We start from the raw sequence: 13,551 nt of genomic DNA on the forward strand, positions 1-13,551 counted from the left end.
TCACAATATTTATTCAAATGACCTATAGAATTATAAAGAAAAATGAGCAACTTTTATGCAAGCAAATAAGATTTGCTTTTTCTGTGCGATCATGACATTGCTTTGTTCTACTATCCATATATAGCGAGTCCAATTATATCAGGTTTCTCGTCACTAATCCGAGTAATGCCTTGAACCCACTCATCTTGAAATATTTGTTGAAACACTCTATTTAATGATAGAAGAGGATATTTAGACAAAATGTTAGATTTGAGTTGACCACACTATTCAAAACACAAACCAATAAAAATCTGATGAAGTATATCACTAGAATGTCATTTTTCATGTTTTTTTACTGACTTGGCAAGTACATTTTCCACACTCGCAAGAAACCAAAGGCTTGTGTATATTTAATTCATCCCATAAGACATTCAATTTACCGAAATAAACTGCAACATGCATTATTTTACTTTGCTCACAATGATTAATTTCTCCCTTCAATTGGTGAATACGAGGACCGTTGACAACTGAAAATCGTTCATGCAAGTCTTCCCAAAAACGCCTGACATCGTCTTAATTCGATAACATAGAACATACCTCAGGATCTATCGTATTTGTAAGCCAAGAGACAAGCATATATTGGATCGTGACCCAACCACCTTGGAACAACATATTTGATAGTCCCATTAAAAAAGCCAAACTTTCGTCGAGAAGAGAGAGCAACTTGAATAGTGTGAGACACAATCATCAAAATTATCAAGCTTTAAGCAAATAGGTGTGATGAAATCACTGGGATAATCTTGCGACCCCAAGTAGAACGACGAGTTTGTATCAATTTTCGTCGCTGGAATAGGATCAGTTTGTACGACCAATTTAGTCCAGTTACCATCGACCATGGTGGATGAGTTTAGCTCTGATACCATGAAAATCGAAGTTTTTTTTGAAATGTTAGGGTTTTTTTTCCACCCATCTTATTTGATAAAAATACAAAATTATATAACCAATTTAAATCCCACAATTAATGGCATAGGCAATTAAATATACAGTAGGATATTCCTATAATTGAGGAATATAGGGAGAAATATCTCATATCATAAATACATGTCAATTTTGTACGAAGTTGTAAATTTGAATTCATTATATTTATTAGTAATATATATATATACCGCTCGATCTTTGTTTCTTCATAACGAGGTCCGAAGAAAGGCGGGAATATATATATATATATATATAAACTAAGACAACCCAGACAACATTTCATTTATCAAAGTCGTGAGCTGAAATTCCCTTCTTATGAACAAGAAAAACATTCACACATTTTGGTGAAGTAAAACAAAGAAACCGTGATCTTTATTACATAAAAATGGTTAAATTACAAATTAGTCACAAAAGTTGAATATTTATAAAATATTGGCAGATGTATTGGACTTAAAATGAGAGTGCGTTTGATTCAAATTTTCAAGTATTTAATTTTGAAAATAAATTATTTTGAAAAAATTAAAGTATTTGATAATAACTCAAAACAGTTTTTGAAACACGTATTTTAAATATTTTTTATTAAAAAAATTTAAATAAAGATGTTTTTTTAAAAAAATATTTTTCTTATCTAATCCAAACAAACTTTAAATGAAAATAGTTCTATTAGATATAAAATTTAGATTTATATATAATAAATTAATTGATTTTGAGAAAAAATTAAAAGTTAAAGAGAAAAAGTAAGAGAAAAGAAGAAAGAAAAGAAAAAATAAAAAAAGAAAAAGAAAAGAAAAGAAGACGAAGGGAGTAAATCATGAAATTGTTAATATTTAACCAAAAATTAACAGAAAAAACCCTTAAAAAAGAAAAAAATTGCAAAAAACAGTGGAAACCGAGATTTAGAAAAGACAGAGTTTATGTTTATATATATATATATATATATTTTTTTTTTTTAAAAAAAGCGCACACCTCCCTGGCCTACGATATTAAAATAAAAATTGTTTCAATTTTGTATTTAAGCAAAAAAAATGTTTGGATTTTAATTTTTGACTTGGCAACAAATCCAACGGGCGGAGCCTCATAAAATAGCTCCGTAATCTTCCTTCCCTCTCGCGCTCAATTCGCATCCTTTCTCTCTCTTCCATCCCCGCTAATTTTCTCGACGACCTCTTTTCTCAATTTTCGCTTGGTCGGAGCTGCGAATCGAAGACGAAGATTTCCAGCCTGACTCCATAATCCGGCTTCACAATCAATTTTCGGTTCCATCTCCTTCTCTCTTGCAGCTTCATCTTCATTTCCCTGCATCAACAATGCCTGATTCACTCTGATTCTCTCGCATCCTTGCATTCCCTTGTTTTCCGCTTCATCTGTTTTGGATCCTTCATATCTCGTATGTATATTTTCTTTTTGTCAATTGATCAATGTGCTATGCATTTGTGGATGAATGGTGTGGCACCTGATTAAGCTTGATCTATTCACTATGGTTGTTTCGTTAAGGTCAATCTTAGAGAGAATTGATGTTTGGTGAATTTAGAAAATGGAATGTTTCAGGTGCTACTGGCATTTGTAACATACGTGCAGAGATCTTCTTGTGCATTCTTTTTGAAGCTAGATCTGCGACCCCATTTGGAGTAAAAGATTTCTTGATCGAGTCAAATTAAAACCACTAGCTTTCTGACCTGACATTCTACTTGGTTCTCAGAAAATTGAATTAGGTCGTATACAGAAAAACGATTGGAAATCATTTTCTTTTTCACGTAGTTTGCTTGCGATGGAAGCATCTTAAGTTCCACTAGCTGCATGGTGGCGTCTATCTTTTTCTATTTCCTCTCAACAGGAGTTCATTTTTCTGATCACGCTCAATAAAGGCGTCAATTTGTGTTTATTTTTTAGTCTGCCTCTCTGAAATTAGTCTCTGGGTTCTATCTTTTCGTGAAAATCTTACTAAGTATTCCGGGTTGGGTTTATTTTGACTGCCCTGCCTGATGTATGTTTAGATGAATTTCACGTGGAACATATATCTATATAACCTATTCTTCTTCAACTGCTATGCAACGATGATATTTACAAATTTTATTCTATCTAGATGTTTGTATTTGGTGAATTGCCATTGATGAAGCCTTTTCTTAAGAGATATCTTTGTTTCAAACCATTTTTAATTCAAAATATTATTTTCTTATGGTGATAATTACTTATTGAAAGGTCAAGTTAGAAGAGGGAACTCCATGGATTGAATAGTATATTTATCGAAGCAGATTTATTGTTGTACTAAGATAAACTATTTCTCTCTTGTAGATGGCGTTCGCTCTACATAAATGAATAAGTAATTTGCTGGATCTCTAAGACAGAGAAGCATGGATGAAGAAGAAGAAACTAAAAAAGCTGCTGAAAATTCCGAGAATGATTCAGACAATGAAGTTACTAGTGACACACAGAAGAGATCCCAGACATCTCAAGACCACACGAATATCGATAGGGATAAAGCCGATATAGTTAGTGACGGTCTAGTCTTGGGAGAGGTTAATACTGTGACTCCTGTTGAAGATGAAGACCAGTTCGAGCAGGTGTGTCTGAAAGACAAGGAGAAGACTGTTGATGAGTTCTCTGGCGGTCTTTTAGATTCAGAGAGATCTTCGAATTCTGAAGATGCAAGACTTTCTTCTGGTGCATTCCAAGAATCTTCCCAATATATTTCTGGAACATCTGGTGTGGAATCTGATGACTCTCCAGTTGGCCAACTACAATATGATAGCCATTCTTTTAGTCCAGGGGCTGATAAGAGACTGGGTCATTCTATTAAATCATCAAACTCACCAGCTAGTTTTGATTCTGGATATTCTCCTGTTGGATCACCACAAAAATTTAAACCAAAATCTGTAATGCCCAATGTGTCTCCAGAGTTGTTGCATTTGGTGGATTCTGCAATCATGGGGAAGCCTGAGAGTTTGGATAAATTGAAGAATGTTGTGAGTGGTAAGGAAACTTTTGGCAGCAGCAGCGAGGAAATGGAAAATGTAGCTTTTTCAGTAGTTGATTCTCTCCTTGCAACAATGGGCGGTGTTGAAAGCTTTGAAGAGGATGAAGAGAACAATCCTCCTAGCGTAATGCTAAATTCTCGTGCTGCCATAGTAGCTGGGGAGCTTATTCCTTGGCTTCCTTGTCTGGGTGATAATGAGATGATCATGTCCCCGAGGACTAGAATGGTCAGGGGACTGCTTGCTATTTTACAGGCTTGTACCAGGAACAGAGCAATGTGTTCTATGGCTGGTCTTCTGGGAGTACTTTTGAGGTCAGCTGAAACAATTTTTGTGCAGGATGTAGGTTCCTCAGACAAATTGAGTTGGGATGGAGCTCCTCTATGCTATTGCATTCAGTATTTGTCAGGGCATTCACTAAATGTATCAGACTTGCGTTCATGGTTTCAAATTATTACAAGGACACTTACCACCAAATGGGCAGCTAAATTGTTGCTTGCATTGGAGAAGGCATTGTGTGGAAAAGAGTCAAAGGGACCCGCAAGTACATTTGAGTTTGATGGTGAAAGTTCTGGTTTGCTTGGTCCAGGGGAAAGTCGTTGGCCCTTTTCAAATGGTTATGCCTTTGCCACATGGATTTATATTGAGTCGTTTGCAGACACGTTAAATACAGCTACTGCTGCTGCAGCAATTGCTGCAGCAGCAGCAGCCAAGTCTGGAAAATCATCTGCCATGTCGGCTGCAGCAGCTGCAAGTGCACTTGCTGGTGAAGGAACAGCACACATGCCTCGTCTTTTTAGTTTTCTATCTGCTGATAATCAAGGAATTGAGGCATATTTTCATGCACAGTTTTTGGTTGTTGAATGTGGCAGTGGAAAAGGAAGGAAGGCTTCATTACATTTTACTCATGCATTCAAGCCACAATGCTGGTACTTTATTGGTTTGGAGCATACTTGCAAGCAGGGGCTTATTGGAAAAATTGAGAGTGAGTTAAGGTTGTATATTGATGGGGCCTTATATGAAAGTCGACCTTTTGAGTTCCCTCGAATCTCCAAACCACTTGCATTTTGCTGCATTGGAACAAACCCACCTCCTACAATGGCTGGTTTACAGCGCCGTCGTCGCCAGTGCCCTTTGTTTGCTGAGATGGGGCCCATTTATATCTTCAAAGAATCAATTGGTGCAGAAAGGATGACACGCTTAGCATCTAGAGGAGGAGATGCGCTACCTTCTTTTGGTAATGGGGCTGGACTACCATGGCTTGCAACAAATGATTATGTGCATCACATGGCTGGAGAGAGTTCTCTTTTAGATGCAGATATTGCAGGATGCCTTCACCTTCTCTATCACCCGAGTTTGCTTAATGGTCGTTTTTGTCCAGATGCTTCACCCTTAGGTGCTGCAGGTTAGTGAATTTTCATGCCTTTGAGTGCGTTATCTTACAAATGACAGGCTACATATGGATCAGGAGGGCTGTGAAATGTATTAGTCAATATGTAGTTACATTAGATACTTATTGATCGTTTGGAGCATGGGTACTTAGAGTGAGTTTGACTTCCTAAGCATTAGCCATGTTTTGGGTGAGGGTTCTCTAATCAAAGTTTGACTTGAAAAATCCACGGGCATGAATTGCTAAGTCAAAATTTCCTAATCTAAAGCTCCCTAAACCGACACCTGAAACACAGTTTCCTAAATCCTATAGGCTTAAGATGTTGAGTCATGCCCCAAACAGCCCGTAAGTACCTATATTGATGCATGTGAGACAGATCTGATAATTTTTCACCTAGCTGACTTTCTAAAAACCTTAGAGACTTCTAAGCTTCTTTATGGAATGTTACATGATATTCCTTTTCATGTTGCTTAACTTACATTTCTTTCGTGATTTAGGCACACTAAGAAGACCCGCTGAGGTTCTTGGGCAAGTCCATGTTGCTACGAGAATGCGACCGGTGGAGGCTCTGTGGGCCTTAGCTTATGGAGGTTCTATGTCTTTACTTCCTCTGGTAGTAAGCCACGTGGATGAAACTAGCCTGCAACCTCAAGAAGGGAGCAATCCTCTTTCTTTTGCCACGGCTAATCTGGCAGCCCCAATATTCCGAATAATCTCAATGGCTGTTCAACACCCAAGGAATAATGAAGAATTCTCTCGTGTTAGAGGGCCCGAGATTCTTTCGAGAATTTTAAACTATCTCCTGCGGACTTTGTCCTCGCTTGATCCTGGAAAGCATGATGGAGTTGAAGATGAGGAACTTGTCGCTGCTATCGTCTCCCTATGTCAATCCCAAAAGAGCAATCACATACTTAAAGTGCAGCTTTTTAGCACCTTGTTATTGGATTTGAAAATATGGAGTTTATGCAACTATGGACTACAAAAAAAGCTTTTGTCATCACTCGCTGACATGGTTTTCACAGAGTCATCAGTAATGAGGGATGCCAATGCTATTCAAATGCTTCTTGATGGCTGCAGAAGATGTTACTGGACAATTTATGAAAAGGACTCTGTCAATACTTTTTCTTTAAATGAAGATCAACGCCCAGTAGGGGAAGTGAATGCGTTAGTTGATGAACTGTTAGTGGTAATTGAACTTCTAATAGTAGCAGCTCCTCCCTCGCTGGCTTCGGATGATGTTCGCTGTTTGCTTGGTTTCATGGTTGATTGTCCACAACCAAATCAGGTATACATACTTTATAAATTCTAAATCGGCACTTGAGAACATGAATGGATAATCTTTCTTCATTCTGCATTTCCTCCTCAGAGATTGGTATATAATCCGCTAGCTTTACCCTGCCAATCAATCTTAGACACCGAAATATCAGTAGTTTCTTGCCTGTATCTATCTATATATATATTGACCAAGAAACTCCGACTACAAATTTCTTGATCACATTTGCAACCCACAATTTATATTGACTTTCATCTAACTCACCTTTGGCAACTAGTGGAGATTCTGGAACTCCTGTGGGATTTATCAGAAAGTTTAAAAGTTTCCTAGAAACCTCCCTCTCCAGAAAAAATCTCGAACGCTTTTTCTGTCAGCAAATAGGAAAAAAAGACGAGAAGATAATATGTGAAGAGGAATTAAGTGATTTGAAAAGTTAACGCCATAAAACTTGTCCTATCTTTTCCTCCTCATGCATGATTTTATCACTAATGTGGAAACATTGAAATTTGAAAGACTCTTATGCTGATACGCTTCTCTATTTAATTTTCCTTTTAGAATATTTATGAGGTTTTTTGTAGTACACAATCTTCCTTGGTTGTCCTTATTGTCCCAGCTTTTCGTGAATCTCTTTTGATCGGCAAGGAGCCATTTCCTTTCCCCCCCTTAAATCCTTGTTATTGTTATTGACACAGTGATCTCATTCTCATCTGCAGCATCCAAAAGCCCATGGCTTACCAGCTTGTGTAATTGTATGCGTGAAATGCATTATTCCATTCCTCTGAGATGTGCTCCTTGTTGGGTGGCTTGTAGAGACGTAGACACACCTGTTTATATGTTGTTTTTGGTCTTGGAAATTTTGGGGAACATTATTTGACACATTCATAAATCAGGAGATGGTTTTTGGCATAAATTTTAAGCAAAACAGATCTGAATCTGGGATTAGGGATGGATGTTGATTTTTCAATTTGGTTGTTTGTTACTAATGATTACTTTCATTATTCTTGATATTAGCCAATTTAGAGAGCTCTTTTGATATCTCTTGTTGTCAGGCTGAGGGAGGATATCTAATTCGCTTTTATTGTTGACGCAATGTTTCTTGTTGAAAGAAGTGCCCTCCATTTACTGTGCTTTCTTGTTTTTGGTTCTTATACAGTAAAAAAATGATTTGAAAATTTCTAACTTCTTTCTAACTTGGCTCTTGCCAGGTTGCGAGAGTATTGCATTTAGTGTACAGGTTGGTGGTGCAGCCAAATACTTCTAGAGCTCATACTTTTGCGGAGGCTTTCATAGCATGTGGTGGAATAGAGACACTTCTTGTGCTCTTACAGCGGGAAGTCAAAGCTGGTGATGTCAGTGATCCGGAAGTTATGACAACTCATGAAACTTCATTTTTCCAGGAATCTGGTTTAGACAGTGGGGATGGAGTCTCTGAGAGAATCCTTGATGGTGATATAGGATCTGTAGAAGAAGAGAAACCAAATGTACCTGAGAAAGATTGGCAATTTGAATCAACTGAAATTGGTGGTGTGAGACGCTTTGGTGCTGCTTCCTCTGGTGTGAGAATTGAGAGGATGCTATCTATTTCTGAGAGTTCTTTTGTTAAGAGTTTAGGTGGTATAAGTCTTTCGATTACTGCTGACAATGCGAGAAATAACGTTTACAATGTGGACAAAAGGGATGGAATTGTTGTTGGGATCATTGGACTTGTAGGAGCTCTAGTAGCATCTGGCCATTTGAAATTTGATTCTTCTACTCCTTCAGATGCAACGACTAACATTTTGGGTAGCGGGCTTCCTGATGGCGGCAGTAGCATGTTTGATGATAAAGTTTCACTGCTACTTTATGCTCTTCAGAAGGCTTTCCAAGCAGCACCTAATAAGCTTATGACGAACAATGTGTACACAGCTTTGATGGGGGCATCGGTATATCATCTTGTTCTATGTCTAAATAATTCATACCTTCCTAATAAACTCCAAACAGTGTACTCAGTGAATGTGTGCTTTTGAGTGCAAGGCTGAGAAAAAGGTTCAACTGGAGTGGGGGATTTGATTCTTTCCTGTTTCTTTTAGGATAGGCTTATTTAGATCACCTAATTATTTTAGTATAGATTTTTTCTATGTCATGCATATGTACATTTCATCTCATGCCCCCTCATGGACTTTAATTCCATGTCTATTTAGGGTTGGATTCTTGTCCTAACATTATATTTTTCACCCGTTTCATTTCTACCTCTATTGAAAGTGTTTTTTTAATCTCCAGGAAAGAAAAAGTTATGTGAAATGAATTGTAAAACATTTGCATTTTCTGGTGGGTAAAGAATTAACGAGAAATCATATAAAGATAACGTATTGATATTTTGTGAATACCAAGTAGATGCAAAGAAATAAAAGTAATGTGTTATCATGCCTACGTCCCTTTTGGATTACCTTGTGTCCATGACTTTCCTTTCTTGAATGTGCATCTTCAAATATTTTATGATATTTTTATTTAATGATGTAACTTCTGAAATTATCGATTCATAATTGCTTCATTCCTTTTCTTTTTCCAGATTAATGCTTCTTCAACTGAAGATGGGCTAAACTTCTATGATTCTGGCCATCGCTTTGAACATCTACAACTTCTGTTGGTTCTTTTACGCTCACTTCCCTATGCATCCACGGCTTTCCAATCCCGAGCATTACAGGTATGCCTGATGATAATTCGGCGTTATGGTTATCTTCTCATTACATGCTGCAAACTCTGTTTATTAGGAACTATAACAAATATGATTTATTATTTTTTTGATTGTTCACCCTTCTAGAACTGGAAATACGTTTTGTAATTGGTTTTGGTCCTTGGATGGACGATAGCCTTTTCCGTCATTATGTTTTCTGTCATTATTCATTATACTACTAAATCTCTCATCCATAAAAAGGAAAAGGTATTGTGCAAGGAAATTATGAGTTGCAGAGATTTGGTGCTGCACTAGAATCTATCCATGCATATCAAGAGCTTTTCTTTTTCCTTCTTGGTTGGCTACAACGATTATTTTGTCACTGATGTAATGAAAAGTATTATAAATTGTGTTAGTTTGAATGAAATAGATTACAACTATACCAGTTGTTTGTTCACAATTAGTTAGGTTAAAAACAGTTGGCTGATTATTTAGTTACAGCAGTCAATCGATTAACAAAACTAACAACCAACTCAGCCTCTTGATAGCCAAGCAGAACTCAAATATACAACTAAGAGGAAAATGGTAACTTATGCATACAACTAAGAAGGGTCTGCATCAGTCATTTTGCACCTTACTCAGTAGTTGTTGTAGTTGTAGTTGTAGTTGTTATTGTTTTTGTTTTGTTTTGTTTTGTTTTTTTTTTAAATTGTTATTAATTTTTATGTTTAAAGAAAGGGAGAAGCCTAACATTTATGGAGGGAAAATGAAAGAATACATGAGAACTAAGAAAAAGGGTGCGGCAACCAACAAAAAAGATGGGTTACACAAGGTGACAAGGGAAACCCAAAAAGAGCCAAACTAAACTAAATAGACAAGGAAGGGCTATTTTTTGCTTTTTGAGAGATGTGCGATAGAATACACATGATTTAAAAGAGTTTCAGGTGTATCCAACTTGATGAAAATTTCAAGAGTTCCCTATACCCCTTATTCTAGAGACCTTCTACTACAGCCAAGAAAATTCCCATCTACTCTAGATCTTCGTATAGACTCTGATACATTTCCCATACGTCTCCTCCCATTAGTCACTGACTAGCCCCACTGAATGCACACGAGTTAAAAGAGTTTCAGGTGTGTGCAACTTGATGAAAATTTCAAGAGTTCCCTATTGCTCCTTATTCTAGACCTCCTACTACAGTCGAGAAAACTCCTATCTACTCAAGTTCTTCCTATGTACTCTCACAATACATCTTGCATACATCTCCCCCCCACCAGTTACTGATTAGCCTCACTGAATGCATCAAATTATCTATAAAGCAAGTTATTCCACCCCTTCTCCCAACACACGTTTCGTACTGTACACATCAATAATTGAGATCCATCAATGTGCTTATGTGGAGGCAATTAAACAATTTTAGATTTCTGATTTTCACTTATTGTTGATGTTGGTTTAAGTCATTCATCACTCCATATTTAATTGATTTATTGTTAACTTTTTATTGATTATCTGTTGTAGTTTCTGAACTTTTTGGTATATGATTCCAGGATCTTCTGTTTTTGGCTTGCAGTCATCCAGAAAACAGGAACAGTTTAACCAAAATGGAAGAATGGCCTGAGTGGATTCTGGAGATTTTGATTTCCAACTATGAGGTAATGTTATCTGATGTAAGTTTAGAATTTATAAATTTGACTGTGGTAGATGAATGGTCGAGTTACATGTATGCAATTATAAATCTGTATTTATGGGAATCTTGTACTACTGGTGCATTGGGAAGGCAATGAACATTCCTTTTATCATATTTCAGTTTTCATTTCTGGCTCATTCTTTTTTAGATGGGAGAGAGCAAAAATTCTCAGACTGCAAGTGTAGGAGACGTGGAAGACCTTATACATAATTTTCTGATCATCATGTTAGAGCATTCAATGCGGCAGAAGGATGGATGGAAGGTCAAATTTTATTTTCCCGTTCTTTCACATAAAACTGGTTCCATCTCATTTTATTTTGTGATCATATTACTTCCTCATCTCTAGTTTCTATCAGTCATATTTATTTTTGTTCTGTTACCACTTCCATTTTTCATTCTGTTACCACTTCCATTTTTCAGGATATTGAAGCTACAATTCATTGTGCAGAATGGCTCTCTATTGTGGGTGGTTCGAGTACAGGGGATCAACGAGTGAGGTACGGCATCTATCACAAACCCTTTTTCTTTTTTAACATTTAAAACACCTTTTCTGTTTCATAATAATAGCTTGATCATTGAATCCACTTCATTGGAAAACCTCTTTCTTAAAGAAAAGTGAATGGATTCAGATTCATTATTTTTCCAGATCTGTTGTACAGTCTACAATTCAGTTGTTGATAGTCACAGACTAACATCCAAAGTGCATTTTTGTGTCTGCAATTAGTAATTGACGATGCATTAGACAGTAGGAAGAGCACTAGATATGCCTTTCTACCTCGAGTTGATACAAAAGTTGAGCCCTAATATCATATCAATTAAACCATTGAAAATCTGTGAATCACATCAACGTGGTACCTTCTCTCTTTGATATCTCTCTAGAGCTGCAAATTGAAGTATGGTCACCTCTTGTCCTCTTTCTCACCTCTGCTACACACATGCATATATTAAAGAACTTGGTCACAAGCTTTCTCTTAAATGTCATTGTATTAGCTTGATGAAAGAGTGTTTGAAACCAATAGTTCTCTACGTGGAGGTTTTATTCAATTAGGAGCATGTTGTTTTTCTTCTACTTCACGTGTTTGCTTTACACAACTACTTTAATTTGCAGTGAAGAAAGTCCAGTAATCTGTTAAAATTTTCCCTTCCCCCACTTCCATACAATATTATTGTTGCTTTGACATTAGATGATTCTGCTTGCTATTTGGATTTTAGTGCATTTAATGTCTAGTAATAATCTTAGCTTGTTTCTGGAAAATTATTTATTGCAACTTTTATCTTTTTTCTTTTTGGGTACAAATTTCTTCTTGTTTAAAGACGTGAAGAATCATTGCCAATATTTAAAAGAAGACTATTGGGTGGTTTGCTGGACTTTTCTGGGAGGGAATTGCAGGCTCAGGTAGCTCTCTTTCTTGGAGATTTCCTCAGTTCAAAACATGCAATAATTCTGTTGTGGCAATACATTCATTCTTGTTATCTTCCGTGTTTTCATTATGGTATTAACTAAAGCTCTGCGAAGCTGAATTATAAAAATTATTTTAAATCAGAAGGAAAATGTAGAACTTCTGTTTATGCTTCATTTTATCTTCGCTTGGAGTTATTCCTTTGCATTTTAGCCTCCTTCTAATCTCTCACATCTGCTGAGTGTCTCAACTTGTTCAGTAGGAATATGGATAATTTTAGGCCATCTCTTACTTTCCTCTGTTCTTTTGTACTATGTAACTTAAATTTAGTTTATTATTGGCAGACTCAAGTTATTGCTGCAGCAGCTGCTGGTGTGGCAGCTGAGGGATTATCACCAACAGATGCTAAGGCTGAAGCAGAGAATGCTGCACAGCTTTCTGTATCTTTGGTGGAGAATGCAATTGTGATATTGATGCTCGTTGAGGATCATTTGCGGTCACAGAGCAAATTATCATGTGCTTCAAGTGTTGGAGATGGTTATACATCTCCTCTTTCGCTTGTGTCTCCACTGAATAACCGCTCAAATTCTTTGACCAGTGTTGGTGGCAGAGAGCCACAAGAACCTACCAGTATCCGTGGATCAATATCTAGTGAGCCTAGTGGACTACCTCTTGATGTATGTCAAAATTTCTTTATTAACTTTAAAGACAGACAGACATCAACATTGTCTTGTATTTACTGTCCTATTGTTTTGCCACTTTGAGATTTTTTCTTTTTTACTTTTTAACCCTCGTACCTTGTGGTTGGTAACCTTCACGCACACACAACACTAGAAAATCTTATATTCTAGAGTTGGATTTAAGGGTTAAGACAGTTTTCAATTTCGAGGTCAATGGTTAAAAAACGACCTTACTTGAATAGGATTAATTCTATAGGTTGTATAATTGTGTCTTTGAGTTCTAAGGTCAATGGTTCAAAGACTCTGTGGAACCATCTCTGGCGTTATTATTTAACAAGTTATTTACCACCAAACTTGTGGAATCTGATTCCACTACCCAAGTATTGAACTGCAAAAAGAGGGATCCCTCGATATGATGCTGTATTTTCTTGAGCACTGTTGACTTATCTAAGATAAGCTGGCTAATTTATGAAATGAATTATCTAATTTCTTCTTTTCACTGTTTCTTCCTTGTAGATAATGATTCTTTGAACTGATCTTA

At 36.6% G+C, this 13,551-nt stretch overlaps 1 protein-coding gene across 1 annotated transcript in view; it reads left to right on the top strand.

Annotated features, from left to right (window-relative positions):
• Positions 1–1,995: 1,995 nt before the first annotated feature.
• The window catches only part of LOC120082047 (WD-40 repeat family protein / beige-like protein), a 39,958-nt gene continuing 28,402 nt past the window's right edge, over positions 1,996–13,551 (top strand). The window contains exons 1-10 of the mRNA XM_039037265.2: positions 1,996–2,344; positions 3,250–5,334; positions 5,817–6,604; positions 7,798–8,514; positions 9,141–9,275; positions 10,791–10,895; positions 11,079–11,192; positions 11,351–11,427; positions 12,245–12,326; positions 12,675–13,007. Of these exons, the coding sequence (XP_038893193.1) occupies positions 3,309–5,334; positions 5,817–6,604; positions 7,798–8,514; positions 9,141–9,275; positions 10,791–10,895; positions 11,079–11,192; positions 11,351–11,427; positions 12,245–12,326; positions 12,675–13,007 (4,377 nt within the window). The 5' untranslated portion in view covers positions 1,996–2,344; positions 3,250–3,308. The remainder of the gene's footprint in view (positions 2,345–3,249; positions 5,335–5,816; positions 6,605–7,797; positions 8,515–9,140; positions 9,276–10,790; positions 10,896–11,078; positions 11,193–11,350; positions 11,428–12,244; positions 12,327–12,674; positions 13,008–13,551) is intronic.

The sequence above is a fragment of the Benincasa hispida genome, chromosome 1, assembly GCF_027475165.1.
Source record: "Benincasa hispida cultivar pf3 chromosome 1, pf3_genome.v1.1, whole genome shotgun sequence".
NCBI lineage: Eukaryota > Viridiplantae > Streptophyta > Magnoliopsida > Cucurbitales > Cucurbitaceae > Benincasa > Benincasa hispida.